Here is an 18968-nt window from a genome sequence, read left to right as displayed (position 1 = left end):
CATAAAACGAGTTGTACGAGCAAGCTTGGGATGATACCAACATCTTCTGAAAAGGTGAGCCTTTGTACAAGCTTCTGTACGTGCAAGTTTCGTTTGTTAAACTTGGTAAACTCATTTGGTAAACTCTTGTACCCGGAAATTTCGATAGATCTGGACCTAATAACTCGAAGATTTTCGCTCTTCTCTCGAGCTTAGAGTTACCGATGCTCGACAGTATAACGATGATTCGTGCGATTATAAACACACGAATTAGAAAAGATACGTACGACGAACTTCGTTTCAGGGCACGCTGAATTTCCCGCATTTTTTCCATATCGTATGATAGTTTTTGACAGGCAAAATCCAAAGGTACTAGGTTTTCAGACGCGGTATAATATTACCGTAATATATAAACTGTAAAAATATATAGAAAATGTATATAGTATGCAAACTACTATACTACTATATAAATAACAACGTCTCAGTCTTATTTTCGCTTATGCATCACACCGAATAATGTTTGTATGGAACATCGTGACATCCTGTACACAGGTTTTCGCGTAAGTACAGACACACGTGTAAGACACGTTTACAACAGCTCGACGAAACGAAATTACGAGGCTGGAAACGCGTTTTCTCTGTGGCCCTCGTGCTTGAAAATATCCGCGACGCTCGAGTATCTTCCACGACGCCATCGAGGCCAAACGAGCACCCTCGTTCCCGAATATATCCGACGTTTTTCGCGTCTTCTCGTTCCCCAGCGCCAGTTTCATCCACGGGATACCAAGGACGAACTATAGTTTTGCGGATACGATAAAGATTCCGTGCGTTGAGTGGTTGGCTTTGGTGCTCGGAGATAGGTGCAAAAGGGCGTGCCAAGAAATGTTACGCGTTTTATGATGTTGAGTCATCGAGATGGAAAAAGTAGTGGACGCATATAGAAGAACAACGTTATACGGGTACGTTTTCACAGATATTGTTGGACGTCGTGATCTATTCCTCGATTGACATCACAGTGGTGTTAAGGCAACGTGATCGTAACGCGTCATATCGTGCAAGGTTTTGTATGTTTAATTAATCCGGGAATTTTTCGAAAATACAGTCAGTGTAAAATGTATATTCGCACGGTACTCGAATTACAAAATTGCAAAATTATCAAAAAAACAGGAAATATATACATATTCTTACGAATGTGCAAAATAATTTCCAAGGAAAAAAGTGAAAAGAAAAGACGAAGAACGCGATAGCTATTCCTGTTGTGAAAATGTTAATAAACATCCAGCCAACAAAAATAAAGATATATGTGTAATAAGTATTCGTATGATTTCATAGGTCAAAACATACACAGACACGAAAAAAGGTCGACCTTCTTAAAGAAAGCAATAACATGCCGTAAATCTCTGAGGAAACAATGTCAAACATTGTCGGTCGGCTTTTTCTTCTATCGATCAGGATTTTCCAAGTTCCAGTAGCAAGATCCAATTAAATGACGCGTCTTATGCTACCAACGAGTAATCTTACGCGAATTACACGAAGAAATAGTAAAGAGAATTAAGAAAAGAGAAAAGAAAAGCAACCAGGTGAGAACGAGCAGAAAGTTGTAACGACCTCGCGTGAGAGAGAAAGAAAGAGAGAAGATAAATCAATAAACGAATGAAACCGTACATGAGAACCGTCCAGGAAGAGCGTGCGGCTAAATCCTGGCGAAAGAAACCGGAAGAAAGGAGAAGAGAGGGGAAGGCCGGCAAACAAGCGTATTTGAAAAAATAGAACCACAGCCACTGTTTCAAAAGGATTGTTCCCCGTGGCGAAATAGTTCTTGCAGTTATTGTTCTGTTCCTCGAAAGAACAGGCTCTTTTCAAAGGAAAACGTCCCTTTCACACGTAAACGAAACGCCTCTAGCGTGTAATCAAAATGTCTCTTGTATCGTTTTTCCACCGTGAAAAAAGAAACAAAAAAAAAAAAATGGATATAAGGTAATGGAAAATTGGCTGTGTCGTTTCTCCGTTAATTTTTGGATTTTTGGAAATATAGTAGAAAATTTCTCGAAACGAATGCTGGTCATTTTATTGAATTATGTGCGATCCATCTTGTTCCAATAGAGCAACTAAATAAAATAATATAAAAGGGAAACTGTCGTGCATCTACTGTTTCCTTATAAAATGAAAGAAACTATTGGCACAACCTAATAGAAAGTTTCTATTTATAATACCAAAATACACATGTTTCTCGTATCTATCACAATGATTAATAAAGATTAACCGAATAACAAAATTTCATCGTCCTTGTTACCAGGAATTAAAAATTTTTCATTACAACATACTAAAATACGAGTGTTGGAATAAGTGTCTTAATAAATAATAAAAATCACCCAGGTAACAAAAGTTTTTGAATGAAACGATCGTCGAATATCTTTCACTATCCATCGTTCTAGAGATTGTAATTTGTTATTTATCAGAGAATGTGTCAACCTAATTCTGCGATAGATACGAAGATCGAATTTGTTTCGATATAATCTGATGGATTTCCATCGTAGTTACGATGTTCGCGTACCATGGATGTTCCAGCAACGATGTTATCTGCCTACGTCGATAAGACTGTACGATCTAATTATCTGACAAATGGCGCCGATACGCGCATGTATCGCAGTTTCTTCTTATCTGCATCGATGCTGTGGCTGTCGCCTACAAACCCATAATAATCGCCAGAACGATGAATTTTATTTCTTGGTGCGCGATCTAACGTTCTTTGAGCTTTCGGTTATATACGCAGCTATAATTTCTCTATTTTAAGCCAGTTCTTCTTGTCTTGTCAAGCAAAATTATTAATTCTACTTGCACTCAGCTTTCACAATTCTCATCTAATCTCATCTCATCAAAGTATCGCGCTCATCTACCAAACGTGCGCGATAAGACGAAACACAAAGAAGATATCGAAGCATTTTCAGCTTGAAAAAATCTTTCAAACTGTGCGATACGTTGACATAAACGAACGTAAAATGCGAATTTTATGCTTCTTTTTCCTTTCGACGAAAACGTCGCATATCCAAAGAAGTTCAGACAAATTATTACGACAGTAGCAAGTTTCTTTTTACAGTAACTAAGCTAAAAAATTGTCTAAACGCGCTCGCAACATCTCTCGTACAAATAGTAGCGAATTTCTTCGCTCTAATCGACGAGGTGTCTCGATTATTAACACGGTACAGATAAAGCAGCATCTTATCGTTCCTTAAACAAAAAGGAAACTCCTAGCATCGTAACGATAATTCAAAAACAGATTGCATACTGCTCGATAATTGCCTCGTACGATGCAGTATCAAGCAGGCTCTGATAAGTTTGAATTATATGCGTCGCGGACAAACTAAAATGCGGAATAAATTAGGAACTTCGATCCTATTATCGTATCTTTTTAATCCGGAAATTTTCCATAAACGTACAGACATCCAAAGCCCAACGATAATCAAGTGTATATATATATATAGAATTGATCATTGCTGGATTCTGGTTATTAACACGTTTATGGAAAATTTCTGGATGGATATATATATATATATATTCATATATAATTGATCACTGCTGGATTCTGGATATTTATTTATATACATATATATATTCGCGTTTAATCTGCGTCATAAAACGAACAATGATCGTTAAATTATTCAACGATTCGCATGTATCCATCATCCTCAACCACTATTATTCCCTGTTCCATCGCATAAACTTCCGAATTTCATGTATTTCCGTTGAACGGATAAGGAGGAGCAAGTTTTTCAGCGCGATTACTCGAAAGATAAGAACTTTCGAATGTATCTCATTGGAATTTCATGAGACAGTTACTATCTTATCGTGGAGGAACTCGACCGACCGACGTGAATTCGATGGATCACGAAACTTCGACAAAAGATTAAGAAGGAAAAAGATGCTCGCCGAGGGAAAGTCAGAATTATGCGGAAAAATTTGAAGGGCTCAGGCAAGAACGACTCCTCGTCTATATTTTTCCTTCTCTCGGGAGAGCAAGAGGACTATTCCAGCGTCTTTGCTATCTACCGAGTGTCTTTCCATTCTCTTAAACGAAATATTTATCGTATTACACGTCAAAATTCCCGCTCTATTGTGTTCGCGTTTTGCTCTCCAAATTTTTCTATAGTATAAATAATACTTTGCAACAGTCTTTAGAACAATTACAACTATTCGGAATAATTTTTAAAAATCCGAGTTTCCAAGAACGTCAGGCTGGTCAAAGATTCAGTTTTCTGGGGTTGTTCCAACAACCTCACCAGGTTTAATCGTTGTTTTTTCGGAACGACGTATTACAACTTGGAACAACAACGAAAAGATTCGAGATTTGTGAAATATGGGGTTAACTTTATACAGGATTTACATCTCTTGCCAGAGATAGGGTCCGATACTCTGGTAAATGTAAACCGAAACGAGCAATATATCCGCGTTATTTCGAGTTTCACTCGAATTCGACGTTTTTCGTTACGAGCTAGACAATTTTAAAAAAATATTTCTCAACAGATCGCTCACCGTTCGATCTTGTCCATCGTGGTGGGATGCTGCAAGATGGTTTGCTGTCCGGACATCTCGACGACGCATTGTGTACCGAGTTCCAGCTCTGGAAAAATGGAACAACCAGTTAATTCAACAACAATTGAATTTCAATTATTAATTCGATGACAATTTGAATTTCAAACGAGTAGCGCGAGATAAGAGAAAAGGTGATTCGCGGGGAAAGAAAATTTAGGAAACTCCGTTTCGAGAAGTGAAACGAGGAATCAATAGACAAATCTAAATACCGTCGATCGTTGCGCGATTGTATAATGACCGAATGAAAGTATTTGAATTACGAACACGGTTTGCTATATTTATGGTATATAATTATTCTTAGAAATAAAAGTACATGTATATACGCGGTTTTATATAAGTAATAATATATAATAAACAAATAGCGCACGTTAAATATTTAGTTTTAGTAGTACAATTAATTAAAATAAAAATACGTAACGTGTTAAATTTTGGGCAAAGTTCTAATTAAATTCACGTCTACGTAGACACGCTGTAGATTGAAACGATTCAGTCTACTCGAATAATGGAAATTCATTATCGACTTTCTCTTCTATTAATAACTTGCCATCCGAACAATAGGCGTTAATGTGCTCATAGAATGAAATCAGAGAATGTTCGATCGATTTATCCAAAACGTTTCGTAACTATCGTGATAACACGGTGATCATGTATAATTAATCGTTATGCGAGACTATGTTTCACTATGGAAGATATATCGTATTCTATAATATCACAAATTAATCAAATAAGAGATGCTTCTGATTGGAGTAAATCACCGGATTTAATCGGATTAATGATCTTCGTGATAGATAAAAGATCGTGGAGAAATTCCTTGAAGAATAAATCAATCGATTAATTTAACATCATATACACAGATATATTTAACAATCGCTAAATTAATAAAAATCTGTTTCCTACCCGTTGTTGCACCGTCCTTTCAAGCCTATATTTTCTATGTAACGAACATTAATAACGTTGCACGAGGCGTGTTTATGACGTTCCTGATGCATAATTAAATATCCACAGCGTATTCAAGGGGATTTATATAATTATAAACCTCCGACAAGCTGAACAGAGCCTGAACATTGTTCAACATACAAGTTGCGATTGTCTATGAAATTCAGTGACACGATTATGAGATCTCGAAAAATGGTACATACTTTTCGAAAGTACCACGTGTCTAAAATTCCAATTAACTTCGATGTTCTGTCAAAAATTATACGCTGCATTCACAATTCCATAAAACATATGAAATTTGTAGTTTCTACGATTGATAAAAATTTGTCGTAGAAACGGAATGAATTTCACGGTCGAAGTAAAATAAAAAAGCAATAATCGTAAAATGTCCAAGCTGCGATAACCAAGTCGTGGAAATTTTTTGAAATTTAAATAACATTGTTCAAACTTTATACGAGGTACTTTGCAGAACCACAAAATTCGCATAATCTATTCTTCTAAAGCGGAGACTGTCGTTTGAAGTTGTTACATACACGCGTGGCGAAGTACAAGAGAATATGGAAATAAGGAGAAACAGATCGTATATAGTCGGACGCGCAGTGAACGCAAAAACTACTTTCACACGATGATACATATTCTTCGATTGATTTATTTCTTTTAGATGAATATCGTCTCTGCTTCTCACGGTATACGCGTTTTGCCATTATATTAAACACTTTTTACCCGTGTTACTACGCGTGCTATGTGCACAAAAAAGTGCGTAAACCTGTTTCAATTCCTCGCGCGACTGCCTCAATTATTTCTTCCACGAATACTTTTCCGATCTTTGCGAAATGTAGTAGCATACACCTACGTTAAATATCTTGCAGCTTCTCTCTAACTAATAATTGATTTTTCATATTGGTTTCCAGATTTTACCGATTACAGCGCCAACGAAATTCCAAGATAAGTTCCTCATAAAGCATAATATATTCGTAAAAGGTTTCTGTAAGTAATCGAATACTTTCGTAAGCTACTATACATAAATACCAAACGCAAATATCAAGTTTCTAAATTACAAACATCCACTGTAAGCTAAATTCGATAATAACAAAAAGCTGCATCTCAATCCTTCGCCTCGAAGCTGATGCTATACCTGTTTATATATATATATATATATACAGCATGAGTCAGAATATGTGGGAAGTATGGCAAGAGCTGATTCAGCGCACCAAAGCAAGAAGAAAAGTTCGTAGAAACACACACCCGATATGAGTTTTCGAGTAATGGTATGTTTTTGTGTTGTAATAGTTGCTTACGTATCTTCAAAGAAAACGCTCCAAGTGATCCAGCTTCAACAGACGCGCGAATGTATCGCGTCGTACAACTTGTTCGAACAGCTTGCGCGAATTTCCTCGTAGCTTTGTTCTTTCAAGGAAGAGTTTCAACGCGGTCAACTGGCTTTTTACGAGCGACAGATTTTAAACAAACCATCCTAATTGATAATCGAATGGATTCTCTAGAGAGCGAAGAAATAAGATCAACACAGCCCATCCGTTTGTCAGACGATCGTTGACTGTTAACAAGGGAATGACACACGCCGATTTTGGTGAAACTTCGCTTAAGTGTCCGTTACACCTGCCCGTAGAATTTAGTCGAAATTTGTTGAAACAAATCTTGTAACGTGTCTCGAGGTTCATAGATCTGTGCGAAAGGTTTCTTGAAAAATTCGTTTAATTTTCGTAGGAGGAGGATTTCTTCAACAAGTTCTTCGCACAGATTTACGAATCCCTCGTGAAACTGTATAACATTTATTTCGATCGTTTTCTTTTCGTATCTTTCGTCATAGTTTTACGATTTACATAGAACGACCGGTTCGGATAAAAAGTTTCAGATAGTTGGAGCTGCCTTAGAATAAAGAACGACCATGAACGAATTACGACTAAATTCTTAGGTAGTTCTAAGGAACAGTTGTGCAAAGTTTCATCGAAATCGACGCGTATCGGTCACCTCGACTCCCTCGCCAGTAACATCTAGAGCATCGTAAAGTAAGCTGTAACTGGAAAATAAGGTCATTCCGGGCGTACCATATGTTTATACCAACTTTTCTTCTTGTTTTAGCGCGCCGAAACAGCACCTTTGTCGTACTTGCCACGTGTTTCGACTCACTCTGTGTACGTATGTACCTACGACCAACGAGAAACAGAGCGAATAAGAAAACATGAAAGCCATACAACGCGTAATGTACAATGTATGTTGCTGCTTGGTAGGTCGTAATGCTCGTTACATCCACGGCCGAGCGTAATCGTATCACGCGACGACGATTCGCGAGTAAACATTCGCGCTCGAGTTATTCGAACAAACTGGCTGGTCGACTCGATCGATCGCGTCTCGGGATGCGAAACTTTCGTGGGATCTGCATATTAGAGGTTTGCGGCGAAACTTTTTTTCCCGAGGAAAAATCGTATTCGTGTAAGTCGTTGCGATCGCCAGGAAATCCAGCGATTTCCAAGCGACCGCTTTTATGCCTCGTAAGACCTTTTTCTTCGTTTCTTTTATCTTCTTCTGCCGTTTCTCCGACTATTCCGGATGCCGTGGATGTTCGGCTTCTCGATTTTTATGTATCAAGTTGTGCCAAAAGTTTCTTTCTTTTTGTAAGGAAATAATAGATGTATTTTTTGTTTTATATTATTTCATTGAACGATCCATTTTGTTTTATTGGAAAATGTGCATCTGTTGTTTTCTTCTAAAAACGAAAGAAACTTCTGGCACGATCTAATAAATAATTTCGCAAGGATGACGTTTCTCGAGGTCCTCGAACCTTGGGACAATCGAGATTCGATAATTGTAAAAGTTTATCGATAAGCGTGGAATTATCGCGAAATTTGTGCATTTATGAATTTATTTGCATTTGCAAATTTGTGCTTTATAGACTCCTAGGTTCATAGGTTTCTATAATCAGGTTTCTGTGCCACGCTTGTGTTTTCCACTCTCTTCTATCGTTTAATATTTCAAGCATTAACTAAGTCGAATACGTACATTATTCATCGCTATCGATTATAGACAGCCACTGGAAATGATCTACGTACTATATATGCGACAATTGAATCTCAAAGACGTACACAGTCTCGTAAAAGTTTCAAAAGTATACGTGCTATAAGCGAAAGAACTATTTCCTCGAATTAAATTTCCTAATGCAACTGTTGAAATTTGTTAAATCTTATTAAAAAAAAATTCTATCTTCGTTGTCTGTTATCCATTTTATCAATTACTTCGTATAAAGCGTGTAAAAATATGTAGCAAAGAAAACCCTCTGGATTAAACGCAACCGCAAGAAAAAGCAAAAGAAATACGATTCGAATGAGTAGACCTTACTGCCACGTAAACCAAGAGGAACCCCTACGAAGGAAGAATAGAAACTAGAAAAAAAGGAAAGAAAGGTAAGAGACGAAACAGAAGAGAATGTAGCGACAGACGGGTCCCGGATGATCGATACGATTGCTCAACGCGACAGAAGAGAAAAGCAGAGAAGCGTAAAAGCCAGAAGGGGAACGATGCATGAGGAAGCCATGCATGAGACAACGTCTTATGACAGCCACGAGTCATAACGCTCGTAACATTCAACTGCACGCGCATACGTAATCGCGTAAGGCGGCAAATCCATACTAAACGACCCGCCATTCTTCTCTCGCTTTACCGTTGGCGTTATTCAAACGCGTCTCGGCGACTAGAACCGCCGCGATCGGATCGATACACCGTGTACCGTGTGTTCATTCATGACTCGATGCGTTCAATACCACGGGATATCGTTTTTCCTCCCTTCGTTACGAGCCAGCCCTTTGCACAGGCTTTTCTCTTTCAGAACGCGCGACGATGATGGTAAATGACGCGAACCGGGAAGGTTTTTACGGTCGTTTGAAACTTGACAAATGGAAAATTAAGTTCTTCGCCTGTGCGAGCGTCTGCGCGGCGCTCGCCGAAGCAAGTGAAATTTCAACACTTTTACGCCCACGTGTCACGGGTCACAAAGCGTTTTCAGATTTACAGACACCACTTGAACGAACGTACCGTCATTAAATGGACAATTTATTTCCATTCATTGATTAGCGATACGTTAATGATTCATTAAAGCGATCTGAAGATGTATTTATGGAAGTTACGAGATATTCAGTGGAAACGCGTATCGAGTAGGCAACTGGTATTCACGATGAATAGTCATCGATAATCATCGAGCGTATCAAGCAGATTTGCCTCGATAGTGGCGAAGTTTGCAAAATGTAATCCTTAGAGGAGAGCGTGTTTAAATAAAACCTTTTCCTTGCGACCTCTCCGCTAAATCAGTTAATTAACTAGATTAATTTAACTAGGTTAATTAAATAACGATTAACTAGATCGGATTGCAAGTGTTCGGTTGAGCGGCGAATTCTGAGCGATATTAATCTTCAAGGTGGGCGAGATAAAAAATTTATGGTATAAACGTAAGGATATGAAACGTAAGTAAGAGAGTTTAAGTGTAGGTGTCGGTCTACGGGGTGGGTTTTCGTCAACGTTTCCGGTGAGGTGGTGTCTGTCCAACTGTCGTAGATGTCTCGTAAGTGGTGCGTCTTGCGCGTACCTGATCGAGGGTGCGTAACGTCCGATAGTCTGTCGTCGAGTTCTCATCTGATGTCCAAGTTTATGACACGTCGTTCGCTATCGAGCAGATCTTATCGAGCGCCTAAGATGCTAATTTAGTTGTCGACGTGGTCCGAATTGTAGACTGTATAATGTGCAATGTGGAAAATTCCAACTTCTGAAAAACAGCAGATGTGCTGTGCGTATCGTAGGACAGTTTAAAAATTTACGAATGAGATCTTCGCGGATCGTTTGAACGACGTTACAAGGCTGATTTAACGCAAGATACGATACTATTCGCGAAAGCACGGTTACAACCTTCCGCTTGTAGCGTCGCAAAAAGAAACGAAGAGCAGCCAGTGATGTGAAGCTAAGGGCAGCTCGATGGCCGAATAAATAATACACCGTTCTACGCGATAAAACGTAGAAACGCAAGGTAGACGTTCTAATCGATAAAAGCAAATTCGAAATTTTCCGAATGGTGCCACTATCAGAACGAAGCAGCGATACGATAAATATCAAACATAATCTCTCTGAATATCGAGGTTTATTAACATAACAGAGATAATTGACCGTTTATATATGTTCACGATCTCTGCAAAATACACTTGCGCTAAATATTTTACAACTTCTTCATATATTACATCGTCCATTTATAATCCATTTTCTTCCAATAGATAATACAGTACAACATAATATGATATTCAATAAAACGATATAAAAGAAAACATATGACGCATCTATTATTTCCTTACAAAACGAAAGAAGCTTTTGGGGCAATCAGATATTTTCCAACTCGACCAATATAATTTTATTAACAATAAATTCGTTATAGCCTCGTTACAGCATTAACGAAATTTCAAAATGTTTCCTACAACTATAAAAGAATACAATGCGTTGCGCATAACGTTGTATCGGGTTGGCAACTAATTGATCGCGGATTTTATCAATACCACTTGATGAGAAAATCCGCAATCGCTTAGTTGCCAACCCAATACCACGAGCAGAACGATATTTCTAGAAACGCAAACAAGCAGATTTACGTATGCAGCCACGAAAGATAGCAACCCTTCGCACGACTCGATCATACAAATCCAGACTTTCAGATGAAAAGCTGAGGCAACTGGATCTATAACGATACTACGCCCACCACGTTCATTGACATTTCCATCCGTATTCATTGACGCGAGGTTCACGCACGATCACGCGCGCGCGCGGTGTCGCGCGACGATTTATCGAGCGTGTCCACGCATAGCGATGCCCGTCTTGGAACTTCTAATTGCCTTTGCGTCATAGAAGAAACGTGTCGTCGTGTCGATCGTGCCGATCCGGTGGAAACAACGCCGATAGACGATCGACTATTCCAATCAACGTTGAATTCGATATGCAAATTGTTAAAATGCACGAGAATACCCGGTATTCCATGGAATAAATCCATGTGTTTAATTTTTGTGCTGGGTTTTGCCAGTCGCTAGTTTGCCGCGAGTCGACCGTAATCTTTTCGATGATTTAATTAAACGACCGTTTCGAAAGATTCGGCAATTTTTCTCTATTGTTCTGCAAGTTCGATATTACGAAGATTTATTACCAGGATATTTCATAATTTCAGCTTTCGCGCGCTAATGAGTTTTACTCGTATAATCGGTAAATGACAAGTAACTACAATACGTAAGGTATCTGGGAATTTTCCTGGAAATAGCGTCAGCATATTCTACGAGTGGATTTAAGAAGAAATAAACGTGACGCACGTATTGCTTGGAAACGTTTCGTCGATGGAATCGTCGAATGGATTAATTCGTATAGGCGATAGATCGAAATGAACATGATAAAACCTGATTACAATACGTTGAATAGAACGTGGAATGGAGAATAGCTGAATTATGAAATTTTGAGATGGTAATAATTAGTTATTTCATCGCGTGATATGATATAGAAAAGAGGATATGTGCAGACATTTGAACGATGAAAACTTTGTCGAGGATTTTTAATTTAATTTTACGAGATAAAAATGAATCACGGGAAATTTTCCATGAATGTCATTCGAGTTTCTCTCTTGCTGAGAATGGCCAATGTTCTATTATATATTGTTTCATTAAGATTGGTTTCTTTGTAAAGAGAAAAAGAGAGAGAGAGAGAGAGAGGGGGGCAGAGAGAGGAAGAGAGGATGGGGTAAAAGATTATTCTGCTTTATCTATATCAAATATTTTACTTAATCTCGACTTTATTTTATCATTGATATACCTTACTTTCTAGGGCTTCTTGCGCAATAATTTATCAATTAATAACGTTAACGAATTCACAATTTACAAGCTGATTCTTTTTTTTTCTTTCCTTGAGAAGGACGATTATAAATTTCTCCTTTATTATTTGAAAATTTGAAATTGGAAATTTTGATTTGAAAATTATTTGAAAATATTTGATGATTTGTAATTTGTCAAACTTATTAGTGGAATTTCGCTTGATTTATTATCAAACCTGTTAACGTTATACTGTGCTTATAAAATTTCATCGATCGCAAGTAGCAATATTTATTAATTCAGTAAGAATCTTCCAACTATTTCTTTCCACACGGATACGATCGAGTTTTCTATCGAAGGAGGGGAATTACAAATTTCATTGTCAGATGCGTTTCTTATCGGAACAAATTTCAGCGAAGAAAGCAAGACGATTTCGAAGAAGCGAAAATTATATGAAATTAAATTAGTCAAATTGCTTGTTCCCTTTATTTTTACATCTCGTCGACCGGTTCCAGTTTAACAGAATCGCTTACGTCCTTTAACCTTGCAATCTCATTGTCGGTCGATAGAAGCAGAAAGGAAAGAAAAAAAAAGGGGAAAAAAGGGAAACAAGGGAGGCAAAGAAACAAAGAATTTCAACGTTTCAGGAAACTACGAGCAAAGACTAAAGAACCGTCCTCGGACTCTAATTAATTGAAGGGAGAACACGTTGTTTCTCTGTCGCTCGTTTCTCCTTCAAGATCGAAGCAAGGCATCGAGGCAAAGAAGGAACTAATCGTCAAGCAACTAATGAAAATTGAACGAGGCAACTGATGGAACGTATTAATTGTCTTCTGGCGACACGACCCGCCCCTGTTTCCCAACAAAACGTTCTTGATCTCGATTTAGGGTAATCGGAACGATCGTTGAAAACGCAATTGTATCGCTGCACCGACCGTTGGTCACGATCATCGTCGTCGAGAGATTTGCATTTTAGATTCCGCAAGATGGAATCATCGTTGTATAGAATCGATCGAGTAAGACAGCTCAATCGGACGAAATTACCAGATCGATCTGTGATTAGCAGGCTGCGGATGTTTATGCAGATCCGTAGCTTGATCAACGTGATTTGAAAAGTGAAATCTCGATCGTAATGCGTACTGGTAGAGATACATTGGTAGACGTGTGTGTCATAGTGAAACAGATGACGTGGTGTCGTCTCAAGTAGACTAAGACGCGTGATAGAGGAAATGGGGCAAAATGATATCGGCAGAGCCACCGTCCGAAGACGTACATAGTAGCATGAGTCACGTAATTTTACTTTGTGCTCTTGTTTAAATAGTTCAGTCACCTTGAGCGATGAGATTCGATTTTGAAAGCCATTCTTATAAAAATAAAAAAAAGGAGAAAAATCACCTACAGAAGTAGAAAGATATCTTGCGATATTTCTTAAATATCGTTACTTTCACTACAAAGATTAGCATTACGCTAAATCATTAGAAAAAATAATTGATACCTAACTATATTATGATAATTAACAATGAAACCTGATTTTTTCCTTTTATCTTGTACTTTACATTCGTAAGAATTAAAACAAACTTTACCGCTGACCTTTGCTTAAACGCAATTGTTATGTACTTGCTCGTACTCGGAATATTTATGTTGTCGGTACAGTTGTGGCAGGATAATATTCCTGGTATAATATTCGTGAGATGAAAGCGGTAGGAAAATTCTACCACTATCCTCGAAGGAGTTAAGAGTCAACATCGTTGGGGAAACAGTGAGAACAAAGCGAGAGAAAAATGTTCTTTATTGGTCAGCAAAGAGTGACCTTCCACCTGATCGAACGTCTCGAGATTTTCCTCGCACCGTGAAAATCTAGTCTCGAGCGGACCACGAGAGCATCTTGAGCAAACATTATTTTTATTTTCTCTGAATTCAGCTGCTGAGTCAGGTTGACAGGTGTTCGAAGCTGGTCTCTTGGCATACGTTGGAAATTGCACTCGACACTCGACGCTAAAAGTTCGGAAAGGAACGTTCAAAGAGAAACTTCGAAAGTATTTTGAAATCTTCTAAACGTAAGTATTAAGCACAGAGCGAAGAAAATGGCAAAAGGTTAATCTGTATTATCTTCAAGGATATTACCGTATTTTGAAATTTAACATCTGCTTGAATCATAAACAATAAAAACCTGTACGACGATATTCCTTTTTAATTAATTCATCCGCTGCACAGAATCTCCGACAAAAACATCAATTTCTCCTCTATGCTAATGCATTTTAATACTTAAACAAACACGCATAAATGAATAATAAGAGGGAAGAAGACGCGACTAATTCGACGCTCGAATTTCATATATTCAAATGAAGGCCTCCTATTGTAATATCAATTTTATCGCTTTTCGTCCTAATTTTCCATTGTACAATACGTAACTGCGATGATAAAGGATAAAGTCAACGTAGATCCTTTCGTTCGTAATTTTATAATTAGATTACGCGCACTGTGACGAATAGACAGTGTTAGTAGGTGTATGTATTTTAGTATGTGTTTGAACGATACTGTCGTAACATACTCTCGAGACGTGAATGTATTAGGTTGTCCGAAAAGTAACTTTCTTTTACAGACACGTCTTTTACAACGACGCATCTTTATACAAACACGAAACCTATTATAATTTGTCGAACGCTGTGATCTTTATTTCGATAGAACAAAATGGATCGCACGTAATTCGATAAAATAATATAAAATGGAAAAATGTTGTGCATCCATTATTTCCTTATAAAACGAAAGAAACTTTTCGAACGACCTAATATAAGGGTAAAATGAACTCGCTAGTTGCAAAGGGCACGTGCACGCGCGTTACGGTGAAATTGCAGCTTTTCTTTTGAAAAAAACACGCTTGCTCCTCGTTTAAACAGCGTTGCTGGCTCAGTGTGCAAGTTGTACACATAGAAACGAAACTGATCGTGTCGCGTGTATATTGTGTATATTGGAAACGGAGTTCGTTGTTTCGAAATTTATTATTCAAAAAGGAACTTATTTAAAGAAACGAGAAGCTTTACTTTCTGATTAATACTAGAACTACCGATAGTTAACACGAAGCTATTTCTACTAAAATCAGTCAAAATGACTGTTGTTTAAAAAATATGTAATAATAGAAAATTTTTATATTTATCGATTTATTACTTTCTCACAGAAGCAATTCCATGTTATGTAGTAGATTTTTCGTTTTATTAATCCATCTGGTACCATAATCTCTATACGAGATGGTGACAAATTTATAAAATAGTAGAACCAGCCATTTTGACCGGTATTGGTATAAGTAGCCTTAATACAAAATTATTTTCAGTTTGAATACATAAGAAAGAAAATAAAATTCATTATATTATCTTTTTAGTTATCGTTGCGAAAGTCATTACATCATTGCGGAAAAAAATATAACACGAAGTAGGAATTTTAAAATAAAATTGTAAAACCGGTCAATTTGACTGGTGTGATAGTTCTAATGTTAAAATACGTACGATGCGAAATTATGTTAACGATATACGTGAGTACGATAATAACAGAAATAATTTTTATTTTTAATCTTCCTTCCCTTGATGATAGATTTTTGACCGCGTTAAAAATGTATCGTCATAGAAATTGCAGAGAAAAATTTGTACACCAAAGATATGGTACAGCAAAGAAATATCGTTCCTTTCTTATATGAAAAGTTACTTCTATATCTCAAAGAAAGCTTTGGTAATTTTCCCGCGGATTTAGGGCAAATTTTCGAAACTCCAACTTCCTCCCCAACTTTAGAAAACCTGTTTGCGATTTATTCCTAAGTTTCTCGCGAATAAATGTAAATTTCCATTAAACAATCCTAAATAGACGTTAAATGAATCTATCGCGCGTCTACATTCGCAATTCTAACACACTCGTCCTTTAAAAAACATTATTATAATTACACTAAATGTATATGATATTTATTGGAGAATGTGAACAGAAAATATTATTAATAATATACATACCTTGTTTCTAATTCAATTCACGAATGAAATAGTTGAAACTATCCTGACGAGGATATACTGTGATGGTGTGGTGATAAGGGCAGTCTTGCGAATACCGAAAAGATTTCTTTATTAACAATACGATAATTCTACCAACACTGTGAACGTGATAATCACCGAGAGGACGCGTGTAAACTATAACAGCGGAATCCTATGGTGTTTGGGCGATTAACAGTTAAGGAATAGCTAACAAAGGCGACGAGCACGTACTTATACACTTTTCTCCCTCCACGTTTCGAACAAACAAGCAAAAAGAAGAAAAGAAAAAAAGAAAAAAGATCCCAAGGAAGGACGTTCTGTAATCGCGACGATCAATAAGGACGCTACCGATTCCTTTGACCTTTCAACGCTACACCATCTCGTCTGACATAATACTAAAACAAAGCTATAGCGACGTACAGAAAAATTCAGAATCGATAAAAATCAAAGAATCTTTCAAAATATCTATAATATCTCTAATATCTATAATTCTATAATAAAGAAACAGTCTCTTTGTCTTTCCTTCTGCGATGCTCTTACAGCAGCCCGAGTTAAACATTTATCAATTAACGAGGTAGAATCGACGAGGACAAACATCGTGATACTCTTTAATACACAGACGAACATTTATCATGGAAAACTCGACGTGCTACAAAACCAGATGGTATCTGTTGCACGAAGCACGCCAGTCTTATTTAAGGTGCTGAGTTTCGCATCATGAGCAAACGTACGCGAATAATTTCGTATACGTCTGCGAACGTTGTTTATTTGGAACGCGTTACGACCACAAATTATGTCTATGCGATAAAACGTTACATTGTATTAAGCGAGACACGTTGTACATCGTTAAGAGCGTTTTATTTATTTCTCGTGTAATTTATTACCGATGCAATGTCATTGGGAAATCGTACGCAGAAGAAGCTGCACAGGTTTCGACCTCCACCGTGCGGAAAAATTGTGAAAAAAATATTAAAAGATACTATTAGGTTGTCCGAAAAGTTTCCTTCTTTCGCAAACGTGTTTTTTACAACAGGTGCATCTTCATACAAACGTGAAACCAAGTCTGTGAAATGTCGCGGTGTTTATCTCAACAGAATGAAATGGATCGTACGTAATTCGACAAAATAATATAAAACAAAAAACATTCGCGTCTATTATTTTCTCATAAACCTAATACAAAGAACTGAGAATTTCAGACGTTGCAATCGATGAAAGAGCGCGATCGTTCATCTCGCGTAGCAATTCGATGTTTCTCGTATGAATTTCACATGAATTTGACTCTGATATAACAATTTCGATTTCGAGTAAATATTAAAGAATATTTAAGAATAAAAGAGAAACTGAAATGTGGGAAATTTGTTCACAGCAAATACATCTATTTATTCGATGTACGTAGCTACGTAGCTATGTTTCATATTTTTCGTAGTAATCTCGAGAATTATCGACCGATTCCCATTTCGCGTAACAATTTCAATTCCAAAGGGATATTGAATTATCGGTACCAAGACGAGCGTTTCAGTAAGACGTTTGTCGGGTTAATGAAATAATTTTCCTTAACTGGTTGTTAATAAGGAACAGCTACAAACTTTCTTACATTCGAACGAGTCTCAATGGTTTCGTTGTTTGCGTCGCTGGAAAGCGAGAAACGCGATCGTTCGACGTCTAAAGGCGCGTTTATAGTTTAAACTTTAGACCAAACGAGCAAAAACATAGAGCGAGTATACTTCTCATTACTTTCGCCAGCAACTAATAATAAACCATCTTTTTCTCGAGTTTTCAGGATTTTCAAGAGATTCTCGATACCCTAACGAAACTTTTTTCGCCCTTAATTTTTCATCTTTCCTACTTTTCCTCTTGCCCTCTTGAAAAGGAATATCGTCCGTACGAAGCACCGCTGTGTTCTAACGATTCTTGTGTTCTGTGTTCGAACGAAATTCTAACGATATTCTGGCCATCGTACGAAAAAGTTCATGTCGCTTATGAATATTCCACGCTCCGCAACCAACTCGTAGCAATTCCACTGGAAATTCCGCAAAGCTGCAGACGACAGAAAAATTCCAACGATGAGAGATCAATTTTTAATTAAACGCCGAGTCCTCGACCTTGATTCATCGAGTTGCATTAAACATGCTACTTACGTAAATCAAAACTCTTTCGCTTCCTCCCCCCCCTCTCTCTCTCGTTTGCAATTTTTCGATGAAAAATTCACCAAGCCTCGTTCAGTATCTTTTCAACGAGCAACATCGTTCCCTTCGACCTTTGCAATCGTTTCAAACGGAAAATACGATTCTCTAGGAAAGCGAGTTTCTTTCAGATTTACCACCTCGAACGTTTTAATGAGCCAAAATTCCAAAACGATGGAAAGGGAAGATCGCTATCGAGAAGCTCCAAATGAAAAAGCCTCTGACTGATGGTTCGATGGAAAATGAACTCGTCAGGTTTCAAGATGAAAGGAGTTGCTTGAATAGATGCTACGGCCACTAATTTTCTCGCAAGGATCCTGAGTATCGAGCGTATCAATCGCTCGCTTTGTTCTCCACTTTTAAAATTACGTTTTTCTATACAGACCGTGAGAAATTGCACGGAGACGAGGAAAAATATCTCTGTTTTCTCAATTGTCCGA

General features: G+C 37.5%; 1 protein-coding gene across 11 annotated transcripts in view; it reads right to left on the bottom strand.

Moving 5' to 3' along the window:
* The window catches only part of LOC117212926 (kinesin-like protein KIF13B), a 154629-nt gene extending 138266 nt beyond the window's left edge, over nucleotides 1-16363 (bottom strand). For 4 of the 11 annotated variants that reach the window (XM_033458069.1, XM_033458070.1, XM_033458075.1 and 1 more), the window contains exons 1-2: nucleotides 16328-16363; nucleotides 4510-4597 (exon numbers count right to left, since the gene is read on the bottom strand). In XM_033458069.1, coding sequence (XP_033313960.1) covers nucleotides 4510-4565 — 56 coding nt within the window. In that variant the 5' untranslated portion in view covers nucleotides 4566-4597; nucleotides 16328-16363. The remainder of the gene's footprint in view (nucleotides 1-4509; nucleotides 4598-16327) is intronic. The other 7 variants (XM_033458076.1, XM_033458073.1, XM_033458079.1 and 4 more) reach the window with 4 other exon arrangements.
* Nucleotides 16364-18968: the final 2605 nt, after the last annotated feature.

The sequence above is a fragment of the Bombus bifarius genome, unplaced genomic scaffold (assembly GCF_011952205.1).
Source record: "Bombus bifarius isolate JDL3187 unplaced genomic scaffold, Bbif_JDL3187 scf7180000008417, whole genome shotgun sequence".
Lineage (NCBI taxonomy): Eukaryota > Metazoa > Arthropoda > Insecta > Hymenoptera > Apidae > Bombus > Bombus bifarius.
The sequence above is the reverse complement of the archived record's forward strand: the minus strand, read 5'-3'. Positions and strand labels throughout refer to the sequence as shown.